Source organism: Poecilia reticulata, linkage group LG4, assembly GCF_000633615.1.
Source record: "Poecilia reticulata strain Guanapo linkage group LG4, Guppy_female_1.0+MT, whole genome shotgun sequence".
Taxonomy (NCBI): domain Eukaryota; kingdom Metazoa; phylum Chordata; class Actinopteri; order Cyprinodontiformes; family Poeciliidae; genus Poecilia; species Poecilia reticulata.
The window spans coordinates 13102213-13115433 of NC_024334.1; the positions used below are offsets into that span (position 1 = coordinate 13102213).

At 37.0% G+C, this 13221-nt stretch overlaps 1 protein-coding gene across 5 annotated transcripts in view; it reads left to right on the forward strand.

Annotated features, from left to right (window-relative positions):
- The window catches only part of mcf2l2 (MCF.2 cell line derived transforming sequence-like 2), a 182136-nt gene that overhangs the window by 39504 nt on the left and 129411 nt on the right, over positions 1–13221 (forward strand). For all 5 annotated transcript variants that reach the window (XM_017304428.1, XM_017304431.1, XM_008407840.2 and 2 more), the window contains exons 4-9: positions 1686–1776; positions 9163–9276; positions 9772–9888; positions 11123–11272; positions 11463–11587; positions 11688–11802. In XM_017304428.1, coding sequence (XP_017159917.1) covers positions 1686–1776; positions 9163–9276; positions 9772–9888; positions 11123–11272; positions 11463–11587; positions 11688–11802 — 712 coding nt within the window. The remainder of the gene's footprint in view (positions 1–1685; positions 1777–9162; positions 9277–9771; positions 9889–11122; positions 11273–11462; positions 11588–11687; positions 11803–13221) is intronic.

Below are 13221 nucleotides of genomic sequence, written 5' to 3' on the forward strand. Positions count from 1 at the left end.
TATCACGTTTTAACAAGATACATATCACGTTTTAACAAGATAACTATCACGTTTTAACAAGATATGTATCACGTTTTAACAAGATAGTATCACGTTATAACGTGATATGTATCACGTTWTAACAAGATACGTATCACGTTATAACGTGATAGCGCTCGAATTTTTTTTTCCCTGCGTGATAGCAATGCGCTTCCGTAGGACTCAAATGTTTGTCAAGGAGAGGTTTTTACTCTTTAAAGCTACAGTATGTAACTTAAAAGAAAATGTTTTTACTGATTTATTAAATTGTCACTGGGTGGTAACAGTATAACATAAAATAAATAATCTGTGAACAAATTGAGCTCCTTTGCCTTATCCCAGTGGTCCTACTACCATCTGCAGAAATACACAGCTCAGTCAGAAACAATCACTCACAATCAGGAGGAGGGTCTAAGCACCGTCAATCAAGCTCCTGTGTACTGCTAACACTCTCCCCCTTGCTCTCTGTTATGCTACAGTTCTTTCCCCACACTGGAGGCTAGCATGAATGCTCAGGCTAACTGGCATAGCCACCTTTGACGACAGATGAACAGTTTTCCTGGAATGATGGTTTCTCCGCCATTAGCACAGCTCCAGTGATGGGTTGGTCAAGCACCTTTTGGCTCTTAGAAGTCAATGACGGGAGCAGTCTCCTCACAGAGAGTCATTCTTCATTATAAGGGCTACAAACACATCAGTGTCTGAGCGTCACACCACAAGACAGGTGTAGAGAGAAAGAAAAATTGAGAGGAAGGAGCCGTCTCCCCACATTGTCCCTCTTTTGCTGCTCAGTTCTCACTCCCAGTGGAAGTGCTCTACAACAGAACTTTGTTTTCATTAGCATGGCAGCTTTATGGCCTATCCCATGTGAGGATATGGGATTGTACCATTATGTGAAAACAGAAAGGGAAACAGACAGTACACCCAAGTTTAGTCCATCTCTTCAGTCAACAGACAGAGGTAAGGTAAAGTAAGGTCATTTTATTTATATAGCACATTTTCAGCAACAAGGCAATTCAAAGTGCTTTTTGAGAATGCGTCTCACAAACTCATAAATATAACTGACACCTGTAACAGAAGCAGCATCTGGGTGACAATAAAGATATTATATAATAATAATATATAATTATTATTTGTCCGTTTGATAGATTTGGTTGCAGTGATTTGTTCATTTGTTTTTAATTAAAACTTTGAAATAAAAATATACAAACGTAAGAATGCACGCTTTCATATCAGAACAAATACATAAAATTAAATAAGTATAAAGCTTCTCATATTGGGAACAGTAAATCCAAAAAGACTTATCATGCAAAACATTCCTATTTGCCTGCAGATGATGGTAAACTAAGAGCCATTAGGGAGCCGGAAGAGCTGGCTTTTCTTTGGTAGCTGAGCCACAGGAGCTGGCTTGCTGAAAAGAGACAAAATTCCCATCAATAAGCTCCATAAGCAGCATATACACAAGCTTGATTGACAGAGCTACAACCTTCCTCCTTTCTGTAATGAGAACTACATTTGAAATAAAATATTTTAAGTGAAATTCATCCTTGTGGTGGAAGATATGTGTCCCTTTTAAGATTTTCTTTCAGAGTTCTTGGCAATGTTTTCCAGACTTTGGGAACATAACAGACATTCCATTCTAAACCTCTTGTATCACTTCTTTCCAGCTTGGATGCTGCCAGTATCGGCTTTATCATCATCATCGATCGGCGTAAGGATAAATGGAGTTCGGTGAAGGCCTCTCTATCCCGGATTGCTGTGAGTTCTCCTCCAAACGCCACCTCATAAGAAAACACGCTTCCAAACAGCAGTAGTCACACTTCTGGGCCCACATTTTCTATTAATCAAAACTGGGGAACAATGTGGACTTGATAGACATGAACCAGACTCCATTGAGCTTTCATGAGCAGGAAATGAGGTGTAAACACAAACTGTTAAAGGATATAGACATCATTAGAACTGATACAAGAAACAACTAAAACAAGATGGTTATCGGAACAGACAGATGAAATGTGAAATGGAACAGCAGAGAGCCGAGCCAGATCTAGGATAGGTCCCAATACTGGGGCGTAGAGCTGCACCCGTCGCCCCTCTATGAAGTGTGGATTCAGTCAATGTGCACAGGTACGAGTAAAAATTTGAGAGTTGGGACAGAACGCCTGTGTTGAAACTTCGTCATCCAAAATGACGGAACCAGTCATTGTTTAGGTATTTGTGCTGCTAAAAAGTACAACTACAACAACAGCAACAGCAAAAATATCTATTTTATATGTACAGCAAAGGTAGTTTTGCTTTCCTAAGTTATTGTTGGAGATATTTGACTGCTCAAATGTGTTTTGTTATGGCTGAACAATGAATATAATTTTTTTCCCCTCTAGTCTGAAAAGAAAACATTTGTTTAAAAATCATAAATGCTATCTTTAAAGAAAATAAGAACCAAATATCTCTGTTTTCCATTCCCACAAAAAATTAAGATATTAAATTCATAACTATGTATGAAGTTTTCTTTGCAAAGACTTTCTGGAAAAGAAATAAAAAAAAAAATCAATTCCTGTGCGTTGTGTGACTGAGATTTTGAGACAATGGACCTTTTTACAGTTACATCTTCATGAATATTTTGAAAAAGATTTTCAAAAGTAGATATTGTACAAGAAATCTACCCAATTTTTAAAGTTTTAGTATAATAAAATTTGGTTTTCTAACATTGGATAAGAAGTTAAGTTATGATATTAATGATTTAATCCTCTGGCTTAGTTTTTATTCACAAATACCCCTTTCTAAAAATCACCCCCATTTTTAAGGTGAAATAATTTTATTTAAGAGAGTGCTTAAATGTTGCAACATCATAAGAGCCCAATCTTTATACCAATATGTTGATAGCGTAATTTGGGATTTTAAATTCGTCTTGAATTTGTAGTATTTTGTTTTGCTTTTCTCACAGTTAAAGTAAAGCAAGTTTGTGACTATTCTTTATTCTTTTTTCTGCTCAGTTTATCATATGGAACTTTTTTTGATCATAGCATATCAAACTTTTTTTATTACTATTCAACGTTGAATTATAGTCAGAACGGTTGAGTTTTGGTTGGTTGAGGTCGACAACTGACGGTGGATCAATCATCAAACAATCATCCAATTCTAGCCAAGTAAACAATGTTGAAAATGTGTAATTGAATCAATGTTGTTTTGTGGTTGAAATCTAATGAAAGAAATGCTTATATCTGATCAACATCTGATCTATGTTGAATCCAATGTATGCTGTTTTGTCGCTCCCGTTCCCCTCCTCATCGGAGCTCTGTGTCAGAACTTTTTATTATTGAGCGGGGATAATCACGTTTCAAATTAAGCACTGTTGAGTATAGTGGGTGGTGATTCCTTTCTGTACATTTCCTTACTTGTCCTTAAAAATTATTGCTGACTGTTTGTCTGTGATATATTGACACAAAAACATCTACAACTATAAATTTACAAGAAGTGAAACAGTCCAGCCCCACTATTTATATGAATGGGATGTCCCAACCATACAGCCACTTTGCTGTTGACTTGTTTGCAAAAGACGTTACCTCAATGTTGAATTATGGTCACAAAGGTTGAATTTATGGTTAAGGTTGGCGACTGATGGTGGATAAACCATCAAACAATTATCCAATTCTAGCCAATGAACTAATGTTGAATTTATGTTGTTTTCTGGTAGAATTCTATTGATTGAAATGCAAATGCATAATCCAGTGTTATTCATACTACTAAAGGCACACTGCCTCGCAAGTTTGCAAGTTGTACCTTGCACACATGATTTTAATTGATGGCTGATTAACAGGGTTTTGCTGTTAATCAACAAAACCCTGATAAACTGACGCAGGTCAGTTTGAGGACCAGTGTTGGGAAAAACTGCTAATCAATTTTGAATCCAAGTATGCTGTTTGTTCCACCCATCCTGGGGGGTAGATGCCACTACAACCTCATCTACCCCCACTCCTCCCAAACCTTCACGACTTCTCACCCCATCCACCCTGCCTTCCCGTTGCCCTCCTTGAGCAATTGGGGCTGGAACATTTTATTACGGAGTGGGGGTTAATCATGTTTCAAATTTAGCACTACATGTTGAGAACAGGGAGTTGTGACTCCTTTCTGTACAATTTCTTACTTGTCTATAAATATTATTTCTGACAGTGCATAATGTGTGTTGACACAAAAACATCTACGAGACACTAAAAGCAGTGGAATGGTCTTCCCCATTACTAGTGGTTTGTCCCAACCAAACAGCCACTTTGCTGCTGCCTTGTTTGCAACCTGGTTCTGAATTAAATTCTACTCTGAGCACTTTTGTGGTAAATTTGGTAATATTACTTTTATCTTAAATGTGTTTATTGAAAAATAACTGCATTGTTTTGTGCCTATAGTAGTGATTGGTAAATGAGGCGTCATGAGGTGTTTCGACTCATAGCAACACTGTATTGATACTGTGTCGATACTGTGTCACTCAATACGTCAGTGCTGGACATTAAAAATTCCTATAGGCAACGTAGTGATTTGATCACGTCTGTACAATAATATTTAAGTCTTTGTATTTTATTGAATATTATATGTAGTATTATGTCATATCTTCAGTTACATTTAAAATATATTTGATATACAGTCAATAAAGAATGTGAACATGTACCATAAAGTGAAAATTTAAGTGAATGTGTTTGGAATGAGGATGCATGGACTGTTTTTTCCCCCACACATTTTTATTTAAAAAAAGTTTTTACAACCTTTTGAAATTAAGCCTGTTACACTTTTTTGACAAAACTTCTGCTGTAGAAAAAAATTAAGTAAACACTACATTTACAGCGAACCCTTGTTTTTCTTAGGGGTTGCCTTCTGAAAATAACCCCCCAGATAGCACACGATGTTAAATCAACATTGAAAAATAGTTAGAATCGTTGATTTTTGGTTGAAGTCGATGGATGACGGTGGATCAACCATCAAACAACCATCCAATCAAACCGTTGAAACTGCGTCATTGAATCAGTGTTGTTTTGTGGTTGAAATTTGTTTACTGAAATGCCGAGGTCTGATTAATGGTTGATTTTTGGTTGAAGTCGACAAATGACGGTGGATCAACCATCAAACAACCATCCAATCAAACTGTTGAAACTGTGTCATTGAATCAATGTTGTTTTGTGGTTGAAATCTGTTTACTGAAATGCCGAGGTCTGATTAATGGTTGATTTTTGGTTGAAGTCGACAAATGACGGTGGATCAACCATCAAACAACCATCCACCTCTAGCCAAGTAACTAACGTTGAAACTGTGTCATTGAATCAATGTTGTTTTGTTATTGAAATCTAATGACTGAAATGCCGTGATCTGATTAATGGTTGATTTTTGGTTGAAGTCGACAAATGATTGTGGATCACCTATAAAACCCACTCTAAAAGAAAATGTTGAACCAACTTAATTGAATTGCTTCTGTAGGTAACAAGCAATTCAATTAAGTTTATCCAACTGAATTTATTAAATTTATCCAACTTAATTTATTAAGTTTAACCAATTCAATATATTATAATCATCCAACTCAATAAATTTGTTAAAAATAAATTAAATTAAGTATATTTAAGATAACAGATTTAAGTCAGTCTTACTCAAATCATTTAGTTTACTTCAAAAATGGTAAATAAATTTACACAAAATGACCAGATAAAAGATGTACAGCAATGCCAGTTTAAACTTTGAACTATTTGCAAAACGACTGAGCTCTGCAACATTAAAACATGGATAGAACTGTAACTACATTAATCATAACTCTTCATCTCTTCAGTGTTTGTCGGTTTCTGTGGTGCAGCTCTGTGTCCTGGAGAATGGGACATCAAAGTATCATCCATAAAACTTCACCCACATGGCATTTATTGTGCCAACCAGAGCTTTCAGTGGAAAAACAAAAGTTACAGGTCCTTTTAATGCCATACAAATATGAGACAGAAACATGGATTATATCTTTAAATAGATCTGTCTATTGATTTATAGATTAATAGTTTTACTGGACAGAATTACAAAGAACAAATCTGGTTCTTAATCAAATCCTAATGAGTCAAATTCAAAGTGTCATGGAGTCGTCAGCCTCATGGCATTAACACTGACATGAAAAATAATATTGAAGAAATAAATATATCAAATCTAATAAAAAACATAAGTAAGTGATCAGTTCTTTACTGTTATGGTCTGTAAGATATATTTATTCTCAGTACTAGATGTGGTCTCAACAAACCCATGGCATTTCAACAATATTATTTTACCTTTTATCTGGAAATAGTGTCTGTTTATTCTTGCCATACAATCCTCTGTATTAATTATTGCTCGAAAGGTCTTGCCATACCAGTTTATTCCTCTGTATTTACTTTAGTTTCTTAGTTTATTCTTTCATTTTGTTCTTCATTCATTTCCATCTAGTTTCCTTTGATTAGTATTATCCTCTCTTGGTTTATTGCTATGTCCACTTTAGTTTCTTTCCTGTTGCTAGATTTATTTGATCATTTATCCATTATAAGACGAATAAAATAAGACGAATAATCTTCACTCATCACCTGCTGCGCCGCCTAATCGTCATGATGTGTTTCACATCATGTGTGTTGATTTTTTCACTGGTCAGCGTCGGATTCTCTGTTTTTATGCCATAATTCACATCTAGATCGTCGCTCCGTTTTATGTCCTTCTTCTCCTGTTTCAGAGTTTTGCGCAATGTGCTCATCTTTTTTTTTAAGCCCATAAGGTGCAGGGTGGTCGGGAAGTGTATTGATGGGGAAAAGGCAGACTGGCATAAACCTTTTAAAACAACGGAAACAATTTCTGCATTCTGATTATTGAAATTTAAAAGTGCTGTGTTGTTCTCTCACCCCGTTTCATACCGGACCACTTACAGCACCGGTGTTAACACTATAAAATGAACGCTTTCTATCGTGGTATTACCTATAGAGGGATTTCTTTATTTAAATGGGTTCATTTTTCAGAGGGATACACAGTGAGGGTATCTTGATTTTAGCTACTAGTAGCAGGAGAACGGAGCTGCGACAAGAAGCTAACAGAAGCTAACAAACACTGAATAGAAGAAGAGCTGCCATTGATACAGTTGCAGCCAAGCATGATTTAATGTTACACAATACAGTTTTACCAAGTTGCTCAAAGTCTAAACTGGCATTGTTGTGCATTTAAGGTGTAAAGTTTACCTTCGACTAAACGCCCCCCAAAAGCATCCCAGCGCCCGCTACCGTCCTCTGAACGCCCCCTGGGGTGCGGTACCGCTCACGTTGAGAACCGCTAATCTAAATGCTCTGTGGTATTGTTCAGGGGCCCGGACCAAATGTGGAGGCGGGCCGGGTCCGGCCCGCGGACCGTAGTTTGGGGACCACTGTAGTACATTTTGATGAGTGCCATCATCAATAGACATCAAATATGTTGGTCAATGTTTCTTTTATTTCAGCCACTGCTGAAGACAAATACTCTCCTCTGATGTGTGACCAAACTACATACAACCCATGAAGAAGCACAGCTCATTGCGCTTTTATTTTGAAAACTGACACGCAAAATGAAGCAGTCCCGTGTCCCAAGTAATGCGAGGCATTGTTTGTTATAAGTCACGTGGTTTTCAGAAAGACAACACAAACCTCGAAGAGGGGCTTCAACTGACACGCCCCTTTTTACTCGGTACATACCTCGAAGCCCTCGAAGTGGCTTCATTATGCACCAGAACGGGAGGGAGGCATCATGGAAACAAAGTGATTCCAACCAGAGTCAAACTTGGGTTACCCCAACTTGTACTGTTTCCCTGGTTCATACAGTACAAGGCTTAACCTCCTGGTTGCTGTTCTTCCATAGACAATTGACTGTTGTTCTGACAAGTCAAAAAGGAGTCAAATATGTTTAAAGACCTATCCCTGTTTTCTTAAATAAAATGTTATATTAATGCCATGTTGTCATTTTAACTTTATGTACACACATTTTTGGAAATGTGTTAATGTATGATAATTTTGAACAACATATGTCCATGATACCCATAATTTGCCAATAAAATTGTGTGTTTAACACCCGTGAAGAAACTTTTAGTGGTATATTATGATGAAGACCTATCAGACCAAAAAATGCACATGGATCAACATTGATTCCTTAGCTTTCATTCAATATGAAATCAACCCAAATCTGCATGCAGATCCACATTCAGATGAAGGTTGAATCGGTTGATTCCTAACTGATTCAATGTAAAATCAACACAAATCTGCACGCATATCCACGTTCAAATTATGGTTGAATCAACATTGATTCAATGTAAAATCAGCACAAATATGCATGCAGATCCATGTTCAAATGATGGTTGATTCAATGTTGATTCCTAACTGATTCAAAATAAAATCCACCTAAATGATGGTTTTTATATTGAATCAATCAACATTGATGTAGTGTCAGTTATGGTTGAAACCCTAATGTTGATTCAACCTGTAAGTCACCGACCACTTTCAATTCCGTTTCAATGCTAGGCTTCAACGTAGATTCAATATTTCTGACATTGTTTGAATGTTATTTCACTCATATTGTACTATCTGGGTAATGTGTGCCTGCCTTGACATACTATTTTCTTTCCATCCATCCATTTTCTGTACACCCTTGTCCCTTAGTGGGGTCAGGAGGGTCGGACCCTGGACAGGTCGCCACTTTGTCGCAGACTATTTTCTTAGAATTTTCCATAAAGACGGAAAAAACTAAAACTGCTATAATTCTGCCTTCTAACTCAAAACGTCACATAAATTGTGGGTAATACACTTCGCCAAAGTCCGCATGGATGCGGGCTCAGCATAAGGGCAGAAATAGGATTGAAAATGGGTGGGGCAGAGGGCGGATGTGGAGAATTTGGGACACACTACGCCAGTGATGCCCAAAGTCGGTCCTCAAGGGCCGGTGTACTTTGGGCACCACTGCACTGCGCACTCAAACCCTTCAACATGATTGCACATTTGAAGGGCACAAGAGTGGAACAAGGGTAGAAGTGAGTATTGGGACGGGGCCCTTATCTGTATCTTGCTGTAACTTGTCTTTGGAGGAAGCTGAAGAAAACTTTAATAAGCAGGTAGAGAATAAACAGCTCAATGATACACCTCTGTGCTTTGTTGTTTTCAGGCAGCATTTCCAGGAAACCTCCAGTTGGTGTTGGTGCTGAGACCTTCCAGATTCTTTCAGAGGACAATAGCTGATATCGGAATAAAGCTCCACAAGGATGACTTCAAAATGAAGGTACAGAGACACAACAATATGTTTTCAATCCATAAAACATCTACATTTGTACTGAACACTCATTTTTGAGAGAAGTTATTTGATTTCTGAAGTCTTTGTATTTCTTCTGTCAATAGGTAAAAAATGTAATTAAAATAATTTTTGTAAAAAAGACTTTTTTTCACCAAATGTGACACACTTTTCACTTTTACTTACTGTTGATTTTCTGATTTTTATTATATCTAATCAATGACTGACCTGTATTTCAATAGAAACAAGGCTAAGCCAAAGTACCACAGACCTTCTGAACGTAAAATATTTTGTTTTAGCCATTGTTTGACTTCACAACAAATGCTTCTTTTTTAGATTAGAGTACTGCACATTAAATTGCCATGTCTTTAATTCCCAGACATAACTTAATGTATATTTTTAAAGGGTAAGTGTTTTTGTGGTAAAACATCTATAATGTAGGATGTGGTTCTGAACACTTAAATTATTTTAGTACTTTTCTTTCAGATTGTTATGCTGAACTCTCTGTCAGATCTTCATGGGTATGTGGATAAAAGTCAGCTGACCCAGGAGTTTGGAGGAAGTCTTGAGTACTCTCACAGCCAGTGGATACACCACCAAACTGTGAGTAAATATTGAGCATAAAATCATTAATATTTTTACTTTAAGTTCTACTTCATAAGTAGGTAACTAGCTAAAACCCAGGCTTGGTGAGCACAATGTCATGGTGTGTTTAGTTCTTTCAACTATGGGGAACCCTTTTCAAACAATCCTCAATATTCATAGCACAAATATGTCACATATATTACATACATGGATATTTATTTAGAAGATTACTTATGGTTTAATGATGAGGTTTGATTAGATTCCATGTTTAACTGATGGAGGGAAGTGGTATTTTGTAAACACACACAGACAACCATATGGTGCAAAACATAGTGCAAATATTTATAAAAAAATATATACAGACAAGTACTTGAAATTTTCAATAGTATAAATGTCTATTTATCTGATCCTCACTTTGCTTTAAACTGGTGATTTTCATCCCTGACCACAAATCTTTGATATTGTTCCTCTGTACTTTATTCTCCAAATAATTCCTGTATTTCTCCATGTTGTTTCTAATCTTGGCTTTGAGCTGCAAGTCCTCAAAAACTCCTTGTCTCGTCCGCCAAAAGACCTTTTTTGGTCATTTCAGTTCCTTTAGGTCACTGGTGATCGAGTTTGTTATTAGGGAAGCATCTCACTGATTTGGTGGGGATGGATTAGAATTTTATCACATTTGGGGCTCCCTTAAAGCCTGAAGTACTTTGTGAATAACTTCTCTCACCAAGGTAAAATTCTTAAAAAAAAACAAAAAAAAAACATGTCTCTAGGAGCTACTTTTCGTTTTAGAATTCTTTTAGAATATGGGCCCTTACATTCTTCACCACCTGATTTCACATCTTTGCATCCATGTAGTAATGGCATGATTTTATGGTGATTCCTAATCATCAGTACTGAAGCGAGATCTTGGAATACCTATGCTAAAAACTTCATTCATGTAGTACAATAACATGTTGCTATGTGGCAAAACATCTGTAGACAAGACATGATCCAATACACTTTAAGACCAACTTTCTATTTTAGAAAGTTCTAGTTGTTTCTCGTGGGGTGGTGGTAGAGCAAGCTATAAACTGTGTAATATTTTGATGCTCAGTTTAAGTGTGTATTTTTTATCTTGCGCTAAAGCTAATATTGTGATAACTCTATGGTTATAAAGAAATTAAATGTCTTTTGCTAGGGTTAGGGTCAGCAAGTTCAATGATTAGTTATGTCTCAGAATGTGTCAGAGTCACATGTCTGGGTTTTTCTTTAGGCCATAGAAAACTTTGCCTTGACAGTGAAAACTACAGCGCAGATGCTACAGAGGTTTGGGTCGGAGCTGGCAGAGACGGAGCTTCCCAATGATGTCCAGAGCACCAAAGACCTACTCGCAGCACACACTGGCAAATACAATAACCTAAAGGTTAGGCAGCACGTTTAGAACAGGCTAAATAATGCATGAGAAGATAAATATTTAATTAAAACTAAAGTTCTCTTAACCAATGCCATAAAATGTCCTACCTGAAAAGGAAAGCAGCGAGAATGTGTAGGTGTACAAATGTTTTACAAGTTACCTTGTTTACTATTTAAATGCTTTCATACCGCTAAAACAGGAGGAGATGAAGCTAGCTTTAAGACAAGGCAGCACCTTGTTTACCTGCATCAAGGACCAGACAGCTAAGTCGGAGAACCACAAACTCAAGCCTGACGAGATGGAGAACCAGACAACCGTGGAAAGGTAACTGACACTTTTTATGTCGTGTTGCTAACCTTAATCTATATTCGGAAAATGGCCACGTTCCCAATATTCTTGGTGAAGTAGATCATTTCTGTTGTAGACTCCTGGCCCAGCTCGATGAGACAGAGAATGCTTTCGAGCAGTTCTGGTGTAAGCATCATCTGAAGCTGGAGCAGTGCCTGCAGCTGCGCCATTTTGAACAGGATTTCAGAGAAGTAAAACTTCTGTCTGCATGGCAACCTCTGTCCAACAACCTTTGCATAATTTATGTCCTCCCTCCAAACACCTTAACTGAATACAAACAAAACTGGCCTGCAAATAAAGAACAAAAGCTGCTTACATAGGGGTGGAGTAACCTAAATCTACCATATGAGGGAGACACAACATAACAAAAGGAACAAAAATTACAAAATTAGCTAAAGCAACATATTAAACAAATAAAGCAAAACTGACTTTAATTTAGCACAAATATGTGACTATTAAAGTGACAAAATTAAAAACTAAGGTCAACTTTAACAAATAAAGTCCCATCTCAGTCTTTTGGAAAACCTCAAAACAAAATGAACAAGCGTAAGTAAACCATTCAGACAAATATCAACTAAAGTGTGCACCCATTAAATTAAAATAACTTTAACTTAACTCATGTATTGTGTAATCTGTAACTAATAATGTAAAATAAGAAAAAAATATTAACGTTATGTGGTGGTGGTAGGAGCATCCACCACAATCTATAATAAAATACTATATTTTAGGATTTGATATCTATTAAGGACTCCATAGATTTTTCAGTTTTTTTCTATCATGTTTTTTAGCATGCATAGATGTGTGTGACCAGGGGCCTCTTGCATAAAAGAGTCCGCAGTTTTCACACTTAAACGTGGCATGCGGAAATATAGCGGGCCTGACTCGACTGAAAGATGACTGCAGCTGGATCGGTACCGGTACCGCACTGCATAGCTCTTTAAGTTTTGCTCAGAGTTCCAGGATGATATAACTATGTATAAATTTTCATTTGTGCAGCTTTCCCTTATGAGATATTACAAGTTATAATTTTGACCAATGACGTCACCAGCCCCCCATCAGCATAAGCTGTACATTTACAGAATAGAGATGCTTTCTGTCCATAAAGGCGCATTTACAAAGCTGGCGGCTCCACTGAAGGATGACTGCAGTTGCACCGGTACCGCATGGCTCCTTTTTTAAGTTCTGCTCAGAACTCCAGGATGATCAGTCTAGATTAATCTACACGCTAATAAACCATCATCAACATTTTCCAGCAGATCAATATGATCAATTGCTCGCTCTGAATCCTTCCATTGGCAATGTTCTTCATCATAGCCAAAGCACTCCACATTTACGTGACACACCTTTGCGCAGCTACTTGATTATGTGTGATTATACACACTTTGATCACCTTAAAAATAATCAAACCTGACCTGTCTGGAGTTAATCTGTTGATCCAACCCTGTTTTCTTTTTCAGTAAGAATGAAATTACCCCATAGATGCATCCCAGATAGCACATGATGTTAAATCAACGTTGAAAAATAGTTAGAATCGTTGATTTTTGGTTGAAGTCGACAAATGATGGTGGATCAACCATCAAACAACCATCCAATCAAACCGTTGAAACTGT